A 13,752-nucleotide genomic window follows, 5' to 3' on the forward strand; every position below is an offset into this window, starting at 1 on the left:
ACCAGCAATACTTTGATTGCTGGTCCAGTACTATAGCCTGCAATACACATGTATTGCAGACTATAGAGGAAGTGTGTCTATGGAGACGCATAGACACACTTCCAGCAACACAAGCAGGATCACCAGGTACGAGGGGTCCTAGCAGCCCGGGGTCACTATCCAGATCTCGGGCTGCATAAAATTCATCAGGGCACCCCCCCGATCTCGCCGCGGGGGGTGCCCAGGGGGGAGTGATGAGCAAAAAAACTCTCTCGATGTCGCGGACATGTGTCCGCGGCATCGGGAGGGTTAATACCGCCAATCGGAGCGGAGCTCCGACCGGCAGTTCACATGGACAGCTCGTCCTGGCCCTCGGCTGTGTAATGCAGCCGAGTGCTGGGTGTAATGGCGCAGGCACAGCTTCTGTGCCCACACCATTACTGGTCAGTAATAGTACTGACCTGAGCGCGAACGTGCTACTTGACAGGACGTACTATTACTGACCAGAGCGTTAAGGGGTTAATAAAGAGCCATTGGGTACTAAACTAAAATTTTAAGACTGTATAAAGGAGCCATAGGAAGAGCCATACACTGTATAATGACTAGGCGGTGTTATTACATCTCTGCTTCCATTGGTCTTTCTTCCATTGATTTGCAGACGGTTCCCAGTACTTGAACACCACAGATGGAATATTTCGAAGGCCTTCAGAGGGACAGTCTTTAATCAGTTATCTTTCTGAGCAGGATTTTGGGAGCTGTGCTGACTTAGAGAGGGTATGTATAAACATATTCATTGAAGTTCTATTTGCCTTTAGAACATATTGTTGGGTATTTATTGTATCCATTGTACATAGCCAGTCAGCTGTCTTACCCAGTCAGCTATTCTTTTGGTACAGGAAAACGCTCACTTTAGCATTGCGGAGTCTCTGATTGCGGCAATTGAACTCATGAAGTGTAACATGAGGAGGCGGCAGCTTCAGGAAGAGGAAGAAGACAGTGATCGGGAGATCCGAGAACTGAAACAAAAGATCCATCTTCGCCGACAACAGATCCGAACTAAGAAAACACCCAGTAATGATGAGCAGTCAAGCAGTGAGTAACAAGGGGGCAGAGGCTATAAATGGACCTACTATGACTTCTGGTTCAAGTCAGTTTGTAGTTAATAATTCCACTTTTCAGTAATGAAAAATATTATAAACAAGTTTTTCAGAAATTGTCCAACATTCTTTATCTGGTGTTACAAATGGTGATGCCTTATGGGACTTGAATGTAGGTCATTTCTCATTCTAACAAATTATTCATAAGTGCATAGTCATTTTTCTTTACAACATTTGCAGTGTTATTCCTCATGTGCACACTCGCATTATACAATTGAGTTATGCAGGTTTGTAGAAAGGTGCATTGTCACTGAATATATTTCAACAAGTCTGGTAGTTTATTTAGGCGTTCACTTAGTTTGACCCTGGCCACCTCTTTGCATCTCCATGGATCTGAATAAGATGGTTGTGGCGCTCAGTAACACTTAAGCTGTCCTATTCTCTTCTCTTCTTGCTCTCTAGATACACATACTAATATAGCACATCCCTTTTATGGGCTGCTAAAGTGGGCTTGCTTCAAAGGTCACTGTTATGTCTATATGCAAATATAGTAAAGAAAAAGTTCAAACCATCATAGCAAAAAAAAGTAAACTTACCCGGGCGCAAATCCTCAGTAAGATAGTAGTTTCAAACCAATAGAGAGAAAACAAAAACGACAGCACTTTCAGTAGCTGTAATAGCTAGGGTATCTTAATTCCACTCAGCTGTAGTGTGTGTGTTATATAATATTATATGTATGTGTGTGTCTCTTTGGAATAATCACTATTAAATGTTAGAATTGGATTGTGAGAAGTGCTGTTGTTTTTGGTTTAGCTATATGTAAATATAGAGATACATGTGTACTTTGCAGAAATCTAGGACTTAGGCAGAGGAAAGCTTGGGAGGCTACAAATGCTCCTTCACATTCCTAAAGAGAGGGAGAAGGAGACTACGTATTTCACACCCAGCTGGTTATTTCCAGTCTTCCCACTCCTCTGTCTAAAGTAAGTGGTTGGGGAAGAGCTTTAAGAAAAACAGAGCAATGAGTTTTCTAACTCTGTGCACCCACAGAGCCCTGCAGAGCAGTGCTGATAAATGCTAAACATAGAAGAGGAGTACATTTTTATTTTTTTTTTTGCTTTAAGAGGACCTTTCACTACCTCCACTAATTCCTTTGATTCCAACACGGTTAATTTTTTTTTTTTTCTCTCACCGCTGTTCCTGAGCAGTTGGTATAAAATAGAGAACCTTTCAGCACCTCTGAGAAGTCCAGCTCTGTACATTAATAGCTATCATTCTACAGCTGGAATTTTTTTCCCCTCTATTTTTAACTGTCCACAAGCAATCAATGCAGTCTCTGTACTGTCAGGAGGGCGGTGTCGGAGCTCAGAATCACACCCCTGCCTGATACTGTCCAATTGAATAGCCTATTGGGTGGAGGAGAGAGAGAATTCCAGGTTTCCTGGAATCGCTGGAGAAGTGCCTCTTATCAGATGGGGGTGAAAGGTCCTCTTTTAGGGAGTCTACCACTCCCCAAACATGTTCAACTGATAACTCCATGTTACAGTAACCAAAGCTGAAATACTAAAACACACAGGAATAATATAAAATACTATACTACTTTGAAGCCTTATGAAAATGAGACAATTTGTGCACTGGGGCAGGCCTTTCCACCTCGGGAGCACTGTTTTTGCTGCTCAGGTAGGATGGGTGATGTCATAGCAGTGGAAAGGTTAATTCTCACTGCACAGGGTGGCACAGGCAGGACATGAGCTGAAGGACCCCACCCCCAGTGCACCAACGCCCTTATTTGCATAATACTTCAAAGTTGTTTTCCCCAAATCTGCAAAAGTGACCTATAATGACAAAGATCTGATGATTATCATTGCAATGTGCTCTGTAACACGATTGTTGAATATGCTTGGAGAGGTGATCTCCCGTGTCATATATATATACCACATGGGGTGCTAAAATTCCTGAATTCAATGATTGTGATGACAATTCAGCTTAACCCAATCCTTTTGTCCATGTGGTGTATGGTTAGCTATTCATTCCATTCATCATACTACTTTCACCAGAACCTCATTTCTTTTTTCTACAGTAAATTACCAGCCAGATTTGTTCTGACCCATCTTTTCTAATTGTCTTTTACAGGCCTTGGTGTGACAGACAGCAGTTCCCAGATGAGTTCACATGACTCGACTCACCTGTCTGATACGGCCTCTGTAGATGGAGTGGATCAATGTGAAGTCAAAGGTACATAATCTTCCTATATAGCATTTCCTATATAGCTCCAGTACTACAGGAAGATTCGGGTGTCTCCAAACATGGGGAAATGGTTACTACCTATGCAGACTTCCCATTTACCCTGTAGTTTTTATTGCTTTATTAAATGGAACCTGGGTGAACTACAGGACAGGTATCATAAAATCCTGGAAGGAAACTTTAATTGACGGTCATTTAAAAAAAATAAAAAAACTGTAGAGGGGCAGAGTACTCATGCAAAAGAGAAATCCTATCCATCTTCCAAATGTCCCTATGTTCCTGTGATGTTGGTCTGGTTCCCAAGGTCTCTGTTCTCCATTGGACTTGAAGCTGTGACTGTGTCATTTATTGGTTATGTGCTCATGAACGGCCAAGCTGACCATTGGTATCAAAAGATGAAATACACTTTCGTTTCAGAGATGTCTGATTTTTTTTTTTTTTTTTTTCTTTTTTCCCACCCCTTGCCAGACGTCTTCGTTAAGTTTGGGGTCTTGTTCTTCTTAAACAGTCCATGCAAGATTGCTGTTGGCCAAATGCTTTTTTTTTGCCAACAGATACTGTATTTTGCCTGGTTTGATACATGAGCATGTGCCGAGCGAGCGAGTGTCCTGTATGAGGAGAGGTGAGAAAGCTACTGCCAGAGTTCTGGAAATGGCTTCTGTCTCCAAGAGCAAAAAGACTGGAAAGTGGAAACAAACCGTCCTTTCCTTATATAGTCTGGCATCTGCTGTAGCAGGAGAGTTGGAAGGAACCCATACACCTTAGGTGGCATCCATTAGTACTGGCGAAATATCCATTCCATTGTACAGTTGTGAGCTAGTACTGTACAGTATGAAGAAAGCCTGTAGCAGTTATGCTGCACTGAAAAAGCTCAAGAAGTTACGAGCACTGTTAAAACTGCGCTATACTCTTACATGGGCTGAGACTAGTAGTATGTAGACTCTGCGTAGAAGTGGACTCTCTGGTTTTGGTGTAATGAAATGAGGTTTATGATAATCCTCTTGAGTGCCCCAAATGCCAACATTAATGGGCATAACAGAAGTGTTATTGTTAGTGCACTTAGGAAGCTGCATCTCTAATGTATGTCTAACTAGGGAGTAAATAAAGTGAAAACATGACCTAGAAATGTGTAATCCTTCTGTATTACACCGTACACAACCTTCATGTAATGACAGGGAATGGACTGTCTGCCTCGGTGGCGTTTCTGCTCTCAGGTACTATCATGAATGTTGTAAATAGCTTTCATGTACCACAGCAAACTGTCATACTGGATGTCATGTCCTATACCATAGTTGAAAGACTGAACAGTTTTTTTAATTTTACTTATTGTCACTTTTGACATTTTGTATGTGTGTAGAATAAAATAAACCCCTTGCACATGTGAAGTGATGGCCATGGATGATATCAGATTGAATTACTTTTATGCTGGCAGTGCAATTGTGACTATAGGCTTTTTGGGTATGACCTAATGGAAAGCTACAGATAGATCTAATATTACATGTACTTTTGTTTCCTTTTGTATGTACCTTCAGTTTGTAAATATGTCTATCTTTACCATTGCTGTTGCCTGCTCTTATTTAGATGCAGACATCAAAAGCTCCACGAGTTCCCAGCCTCTGCAGAACTCGGAGTCCATGTAAGTGTGAATAATACATTGAAATAGCTAATGACATAAAAACTGGTCTCAACAGGTTTTATATGTAGTATTTCTGAAAACAAACCTGTTTTATACATGAGATGTATTTACTCCCAGATCCTACTCCTTCCTTCACTCCAATTCTGCTGAAGCCGTTGCCATGAATCTGCTGAAACAGTTTGAAGGCATGCAGTTACCGGCCGCCTCTGAGCTGGAGTGGCTGGTTCCAGAACACGATGCTCCTCAGAAGGTATGGGCAAAAAAACATGAAAAAATTCACTAAGACCATGACGTATGTTACCCAAACTATCTGGTGTCATGTTTATTTGTTGTATTATACAGTACATGTATTTACAAAAAATGTACTTTGTTTCAGCTCTTGCCAATTCCAGATTCTATGCCAATTTCACCTGATGATGGAGAACATGCAGATATATATAAATTGCGTATTCGTGTTCGTGGGAATTTGGAATGGGCACCTCCACGACCGCAGATTATCTTCAATATCCACACAGCTCCCACGTATGTATTAAACTGTATCTTAAAGGGGTTGTGCAGGACCCAGAAAAGTTGGATGTTGGTGACCTGTCCATTGAATAGGTCATCAGTATCTGATTCTTGAGTAAACAAGAATGTTAATAAATCACATGAAATACAGATAAGGCTTGACACCAGCAGGGCTTGCTTACGAGTTTCAGGTTTAAAACAAACCCTTAGCCATAGCATGAGATCAACAATATCAGATTGGTTGTCGTCTGGCACCTTGGCCCTGTACCAATTGTCTGTTTCGGATGCCGTCAGCCATATAGCAGGTATATAGCCATAATCAGCTCTGCTCCTATTCCATTAAATTGGAGCAGAGCTGCAGTTCTTGTAACCACTGCTAAGCTGCACGGAGCTCCATACACAGCATACAGCTTCCTGTCTGTTAACTGTAGTGGCGGCGCTGAGATTTGCAGCTGGTTCGGGTTGTAAACCTGGCACACGGCTTCCCATGGCTGAAATGAGAGATCCAGGTTTTCGACTCTGATTAATCTGGTAATAATCCTGCGAAAAGGTCACCAGTATCCAACTTTGCTTGGTCAACCCCTTTTATGGGAATGTCAGTAGCCCTTGTTCCTTCACTTATATCTGGTGTTTTGTTTTAAAAGGAAAAAAGTGGCAGTCACAAAGCAGAATTACAGATGTGCTGGCTGTGGCATTAGAATTGAGCCTGGTGAGTGCTATTTAGTAAACCCAATTGTCATTATTTTTGTGGTTTTCTGTGCTCAGTTGCAACCAACTAAAACTGCTCTTGTAGAGAAACCTTAGCAACTTTTTTTTTTTTTTTTTTTTTTTTTTTTGGATCTATTAGTACCATACACAAAAAAGCAAAAGGCTTACTACATGAGATGAATTCACAAAACAGATGAAAAAATTGTCAGAGACAATCACCATAAAAATATGAAAAATGTATTAAATAATATTATTAAAAACATTTAACAAAATACATTTATGTTGTATTTTTGTTTTTAATAAAATTATTTAATACATTTTTTTTATATTTTTATGGTGATTGTCTCTTTGACGTAATTTTTTTCATCTATTAGTACCATGCAGATCACATGTAACCATATACAAATAGTTACCGTATTTTTCGGACTATAAGACGCACCCAGGTTTTAGAGGAGAAAAATAGGGAAAAAAAAATTTTCAGGCAAAAAATGGTAAAATATTTAATGTATGGGAGTTGTAGTTTTGGAACAGCTGCAAGGCCACATTGACAGGTGACCCTGCAGCTGTACGGTGATGTATAGGGCATTTTTTTTGTGGGGCCAGGTGTACTTTTTAGATATACCATTTTGGGAAATGTTTATTGCTTAGATCACCTTTTATTTAATTCAGAGGCAAAACAGAGAGAAAAACCCAGCGGTTTAGCACTTTTGATTTTGATGTTCACTGTACATAAATCTATTAGTAGACCGGGCATTTTCGGACACAGGGATACCTAATGTATATGTTTCACAGTAATGTTATACTTTTATATGTATTCTAGGGAAAGGAGGTGAACTTTTATTTATTTTATTTTTTATTATATTTAAGTGGTTTTTTTTTTTGGTTTTTTTTTTACTATTTTATTATCCCCCGCCTAGGGGACTTGAACCTGCAATCATTTGATTGCAAGTCCCATAGACGGCAATACAAGTGTATTGCCGTCTATGGGAGATTCTATACATTACTATCGCGGAGTGTCATAGACCAGCCGCGATAGTAATATATATCTATGACAGGCCTGGGAGCCTTCATTAGGCTCCCAGCTGTCATCGGAACAGGTCGGCTCCTGCGGCCTCGCCGTGCAGGAGCCAGCCTGCATGACTAAAGGTATGGGGCCGGTGGGGACCAGCCCCGGGGCTAACTAACTGCCGGGACCTGCGGAGGAGGAGCGGATTTACAGCATGGCCGCGCTACTGCCACCGCTGGTTTTCTTCAGCAGCAGGAGCGTGGCAATCTGCAGGCCCCGGCAGCTAAGACAGTCCCCGGCATCTGCTGTAATAGACCGGCAGATGCCGGGGACTGTCTTAGCTGCCGGGGCCTGCAGATTGTCACGCTCCTGCCGCTGAAGAAAACCAGCGGTGGCAGTAGCGCGGCCATGCTGCAAATCCGCTCCTCCCCCCCACATTCGGACTATAAGACGCACCCTCATTTTCCTCCGAAATTTTGGGGAAAAAAAGTGCTTCTTATAGTCCGAAAAATACGGTACATTGGACATAGCCAGCTTAATTATTTATCTATTTTTCCCAACAGATTACATTAAAAGGCTCCGGTACTGTGAGTACCTGGGTAAGTATTTTTGCCAGTGTTGCCATGAAAATGCCCAGTCTATTATCCCTGGCCGAATTTTACGGAAATGGGACTTCAGCAAATATTATGTCAGTAACTTTTCCAAGGACCTTCTTACCAAGATCTGGAGTGACCCGCTCTTTAATCTGCATGATATTAACAATGCAATGTACAAGAAAGTGAAGGCTCTGGAGCAAGTTCGGGTAGGTGTCCAATCTCTGATTACATAAGGTAACTAGAACCTACGGTTTTACTTGTTTGTGTTACTAAGGTTGTTCATTTATTATGTGCAGCTACTCCGAATCCAGCTGGTGCATCTGAAAAACATGTTCAAAACCTGTAGACTGGCCAAAGGGTGAGTCCACATTTACATTCTCTAACAGGGCAGGGGCTTATAATTCCAATTCGGAAAGATTGTAAGTATGGAAACAAGTTAATAATCTTCCTGAATCTTCTTCCATCACAGTATTCTAGAATTGTACGACAGTGTCCCAGGGCATCTGACTGAAGACTTACAGCTATTCTCCTTGAGTGATCTTATGGCTATAAAGAAGGGAGAATTGGTGCCACAACTGAAGGAGTTAGTGAGACTTGGAACCTTACATGTGGATAAATGCATGGTAAATATTTAAATATTATATAAATACAAGATGGGTCGTGTTTTATACAACAGTGAAACTTCCTTGAGACCACTATCCAAACTTGCATAGAAAAGCATTGGTCTGCTATTCTCAGGTGTCCAAATACATAACTGGTGAACTGAAAACCTATCACAGGAAATCTGGTCTGGCTAAAGGGATGGTTTTAACAAAGTTGGATGTTGGAACTTTTGTGTTTCACTGTTTCTTGGTTAGAGAGGCGTATTACCTAATTGTTCAGTTGAAATAGTCTAAGATCTCCCTTAGCATTTTGTGAAGGAGTCCACTTTTCAGTTTGCATAGCATTCAAAATACATTTATAGAGATTTCTATAGGGCATTCATACTGCTCATGCCTGGTTTAAAGTGCAAGAGGACCTGTCTTTCAGGCTCTTATCTCCCAAAGGCCTTTGGAAAAAATCAAATCAGTTGACTTTTATTTCACAATATGCAAATGAGCAATCTCGAGTACGAAAGGCAGCTCCATTGCTACAAATTGTTAAACCCCACACTTCTTTAATACATCTGTTAAACTACAGAGCCAGGTGAGATTTCAGCATTACTCCCTGAACCTGGTGGTCGAATAATGGAAGGGGAGGGGCAACACGGTGGCTCAGTGGTAAGCACTGCCAGGAACAAGATCTGCAAGGAGTTTTATGTTCTCCCCGTGTTTGTGTGGATTTCCTCCCATTCTACAAAGACATACTGATAGGAAAAAAATAATGTACATTGTGATCCCTATATGGAGCTCACAATCTACGTAAAAAAAAAAAAATAATGGAAGGGGGGGAGGGCTTATTAGATCTGGGTAGGGGTAGGGAACCTTTGGCTCTCCAGCTGTTGTGAAACTACAACTCCCAGCATGCTCCATTCACTTCCATGGAAGTTCCCAGAACAGCAGAGCCAGTATGCATGCTGGGAGTTGTAGTTTTGCAACAGCTGGAGAGCCGTACATTCCCTACCCCTGGTGTAGGGCATAGTAGTTTGGTGCAATGAAGTCACCCTCGGTGCTTGTCTAGACTGCTTATTTGCATATTGTGGAATAAATAAATTATTTTGGTAATAGAGTTGTTAATTTTCATGGAGAAAAACATGTTGCATTCAGGTGAGCCTGAGCTATCTGTGGCAGGTCTACTATGCTTCACCCTGGTGACAGAATCCATTTTAAAGGGGTTATGCCACAGAGCCTTTTTATAAATTGCTGAGCAGTGGGGGGTCTTAGTGGTCAAACCTCCACTGATCCTGAGATTTCTCAGACTCTCTTGAGTCCTCTGCATAGAACTGTGGGAAAGGACAACGGTGAACTTTTGTATAGAAAGAAGGGAAAGCCACATCTTTGACTACCGACTTGGCATTATATATCTGAAAGTCTAGCTGTATGTTCACACAGAGGAATTTGACTCCAAGTTTGAAGTGGATTATGCATCAAAACCAGCACCAAATTCTGTCCTGAATCTGTTTCTATTGTATTCAGTGGAAAGCAGAGACTGATGCAGGACGCTAAAGGGTCCTGCTCGATCTAGTGGCAGATAACTGTGGTGTGAGCCATGGCGGAAAACCAGAGGGCCGGGAAGTGGAGAGGAATTTGATGCAGAATTTTGCCTTACATTCCTTTTCAGTTTCCACCTTGTGAATGCAACCTGAAGGTTGACCTACACGTAACTATATATCTTAGACTGTTGTTGAAGTACATTTTCAAGGGGACCTTGCATTGCTTTAACCAATTGGTGGTTTGTGTTTTGTTCACTAGTTGTGTCAAGCGAAGGGCTTCATATGTGAATTCTGTCAGAGTGATGTCATCATCTTTCCTTTTGAATTGACGAAGTGCCGCAGATGTGAAGGTAGATGCTAACAAATAAATACCTTTTAGTTGTGTAAACTCTTGTTTCTCTTATTTCTTCTGTTAAATATATATTTATACATCACCGGAAAAAGCAATAACTGACTGACATCCAATTCCAAGCTTTTGCAGTCTATATAATGATTTGGTTTTTGATCTTTGGTAAAGTCAGTGTTATAACGAACACATTAGATGCCTGGCCAATTGCATGTTCAGCTAACAAATTATTTTATTCCCCCCCCCCCCCCCCCCATACACACACCCTCAATTACACATGTTCAGTTAATGCAGCTCATAATGTATGTCTTATAAATGGGGAGAAAAGTTGCAGCTAGATGCCTACTATTGAAATCATCTTTCTCCATTAATAGTTTTTGAGGGGAAAGTGAGGACACCCTGATACTGACTAAATGGTCGGTGGGTATGGCCAACATTAATCTCTTGTATATGGCCAGCCTCGTTCACTGTTTGATTATTTTACTATACGTCTAACCTTAATTTCTCTCTGCCCTTAACAGACTGTAAGGCCTGTTATCACAAGTATTGTTTCCGTTCGGATTATTGCCCAAAATGTGAACGGTTGCGGATGAGGAGGGATCAAATGGCCAGACAAAGTCTTGAGTCCTACAATTCTGAGCAGGAAGAAGATGAAAACTCACCGGAGAAGAATACGAACTGACTGGGTTGCAATCTGAAGCCTATGACATTCCACTGCAACTTGGACATTGTGAAAAGCTATTCCCAAATGAGCTGGTCTTCCCAGTCACAGTCTTCTCATCATCCATTTTCCAAGCAGGTCACTCTTAGTTTATTGATGACTGTCAGGCTGCTGTGTTCAGATGTGAGGTAACTGATATCTTTCCAATAGGTGACAGTATTTTATCAAGTTATGTGGTTATAAAAACATATCTGTGATGGTGAGAAGTGATTCCACGAGGTATCTTATATGACTAGACTTATGAGCTTGCAAGTAGACGTACGGAGAACTTGGACCTATGTAGTATGACATGACTTCCACAGGCGTGACCAAACCATGTTAAGTATTATTGGAGAAAGGGAAATATTTGACAATACATACCCATTCATATGCTTTCCCTAGCATAGCTAAGCTTCATGTAAGCAGTACATTATTCCTATAAGCTCTGTATTTTTCCAGAGCATGACCAGAAAGAATGCCATTTCAGACTTGACTGGGTTTCTTTGGTTTTCATTTTTTGTCAGGGAGGTTGTCACATAACACAGCAGGTTTAGGTAGTATGAAATCCTAGTTGCCTTTGACTGTCAGTTCTCTTTTTGTTTTTTAGTCAGCTTCTAGTATTGCATGCTGGAAGTTATTTGCCTACGCCTGGTTAAAACCCTGGTGACACCATTATTTGTAGCAAACTGCTGAGTGTAATAGAAGCCTATATTAACCTTCTCTTCCAAACTGTGTTTGGAGAGCAATGATCTAAAATTGAACTGACATTACCTTGAGGTCCTTGGGTCACATGAGTGTCCTACTGTATTGCACTAATGTACTAACTGATTGTATACCCAGATCCAGTATTGATTTGTCTCAAGTGTTCGGCATCTTGTCTGTTTTCTGTATGTTTTGTATTATTTAATTATGCACTTTCCTTAGGAAACAGTAAAGGCCCTTATTTAGCTGGAGCCTTGTTGAGGATAGCTTATATGTAAATGACTGATCGACAGAATGTATGAGAGACATAGGTGGAGTGTCCCTAATATGTTCTATGTAAAAAGGCAGCTCTAGGACGCTCTCCTGTGCACTTTTACCTCCCTGTATCTGAGCTGGACTAACTGTTGTTGGTATGAAAGCATCAGCGCAGAACTATGTATAACTTATAAGATTTACACTGAAGGTTTACGACCATCTCTTTAGTCTATGGTCACGCACAAGCCAAATAAACTCGGGTACCATTTACTCCAGATGAATGTTCAGTGTACTGTAGGTATTTAAGCCTTTGAATCAGTGCTATTCCTCATATGAATGCAGTAGTACTGGCAGGGCATATCCATCAGACAGTTAAAAGGGTTTTCTCTCAATACACAGAGTAGGGAATAAAAGTCTCAATATTAGGGTGGTGCGGCCCCCACTAATCACGAGAATGGGAGTCCCAAAAGCTCCTGTGTGAAGTGGCAGTGTACATGTGCCATATCCACTACTGTAGGACAGACAGTGCGCAATACTTGCTATCTCCATCAGTTTCATTGAACCTGTGCTCACATATATTTGTACCTAGGGTTTAGACATTATATTTTCTATTATTTTGATAGAACCTGTGCTTTTTGAGGGAAAACCCCAGTTTATATATAAAGGTACTATAAAAACAGCTGCAAAATGCATTCCTATGTGTCAATGCTATGGTTCTTGATTTACAGGAAAGGAAAGAGTGTTCCCCCCCCCTTTTGTTTTGTCTGAAGGAATTAAGAGTTTTCCAGCCTTTTGGGTATCCATAGGAGTCTGAAAAATCAGGTCAGTGGAAGTTTGACACCTCCATTGATCACAATGGACACAACCACCAGCTTTTAGAACTTGCTGTGAGCAGCTGCTCGGAATAGGTGTGGTGCTTTATTTGGAAGAAAGCAGCTATGTTTTTGTAATCCTAGAAACTATTTAAGCTTGAGGCTCTCAACGATTTTTGCTATTGCAGAAAACGCAATAAGGGCGGGTTCACATCTGCACACCGGTCTCTGTTTTCAGGTTTCTGTCTTCTACCGACAGGAGACAAAAACCTGGAAGACAGTGTCCGCCTGTGAGCGCCCCTGAGCGTTTTGTGGTCTCCGCGGCGAAACAGTTTTTTTTTTAAACCGGACACAAAGTCCTGCATGTCCGACTTTGTGTTCAGTTAAAAAAAAACAAAACTGTTTTTGCCGCGGAGACCACAAAACGCTCACGGGCGCACACTTTTCAAATGAATGGGTTTGAAAACTGACTGCTGGTTTCAGTCTCCTGTCCAGTTTCTCGGGCAGAAGACGGAAACCTGAAAGCGGAGACCGGGGTGCAGATGTGAACCTGCCCTAAGGGAAAAAAAAACAAAACAAAAAAAAGTGCTTTTTAAAGCCCCAGCAAAATTAATGAGATTTAATCTTTTCTCCAGATAAAGAGGAAAAATGTGGACAAGACTGCTGTCTATACTTGGCAATTTCCTTTGGGTATCCTTCTTGTCATATCATCAAACAGCCCCACAGATTTACCTGCTATTGTATTACAGTAAAATACCGCTGTTCATTGCACAGGACCAAACTTGAGTTTTAATACTGATTTTATGCTACAAAGCAAAATGGGTACAATAGGCCTAGTGACAACCAGATTTTGAGTGAGTTGCCTTATTCCTGTAGGTATTTGCCTTTGTTCTGTCTACACACTCCATAAAATACCGTGCAACTGCTTCTACAGGCTCCAGCTAAATAAACCAGCGCCTTGGTCGTGCAGGTGAATAAATCCTTACACTTGGTGATGTTGTAAATACTAATTTGTCCAATTGTATTATGCTTC

General features: G+C 41.2%; 1 protein-coding gene across 5 annotated transcripts in view; it reads left to right on the forward strand.

Annotated features, from left to right (window-relative positions):
• Nucleotides 1-13,042, forward strand: part of RUBCN (rubicon autophagy regulator) — a 29,892-nt gene extending 16,850 nt beyond the window's left edge. For all 5 annotated transcript variants that reach the window (XM_075268510.1, XM_075268505.1, XM_075268508.1 and 2 more), the window contains 12 exons: nt 638-753; nt 876-1,071; nt 3,210-3,311; nt 4,902-4,956; nt 5,074-5,206; nt 5,333-5,478; nt 6,108-6,172; nt 7,741-7,979; nt 8,070-8,131; nt 8,243-8,396; nt 10,164-10,254; nt 10,772-13,042. In XM_075268510.1, coding sequence (XP_075124611.1) covers nt 638-753; nt 876-1,071; nt 3,210-3,311; nt 4,902-4,956; nt 5,074-5,206; nt 5,333-5,478; nt 6,108-6,172; nt 7,741-7,979; nt 8,070-8,131; nt 8,243-8,396; nt 10,164-10,254; nt 10,772-10,932 — 1,520 coding nt within the window. In that variant the 3' untranslated portion in view covers nt 10,933-13,042. The remainder of the gene's footprint in view (nt 1-637; nt 754-875; nt 1,072-3,209; nt 3,312-4,901; nt 4,957-5,073; nt 5,207-5,332; nt 5,479-6,107; nt 6,173-7,740; nt 7,980-8,069; nt 8,132-8,242; nt 8,397-10,163; nt 10,255-10,771) is intronic.
• Nucleotides 13,043-13,752: the final 710 nt, after the last annotated feature.

Source organism: Leptodactylus fuscus, chromosome 3, assembly GCF_031893055.1.
Source record: "Leptodactylus fuscus isolate aLepFus1 chromosome 3, aLepFus1.hap2, whole genome shotgun sequence".
Taxonomy (NCBI): domain Eukaryota; kingdom Metazoa; phylum Chordata; class Amphibia; order Anura; family Leptodactylidae; genus Leptodactylus; species Leptodactylus fuscus.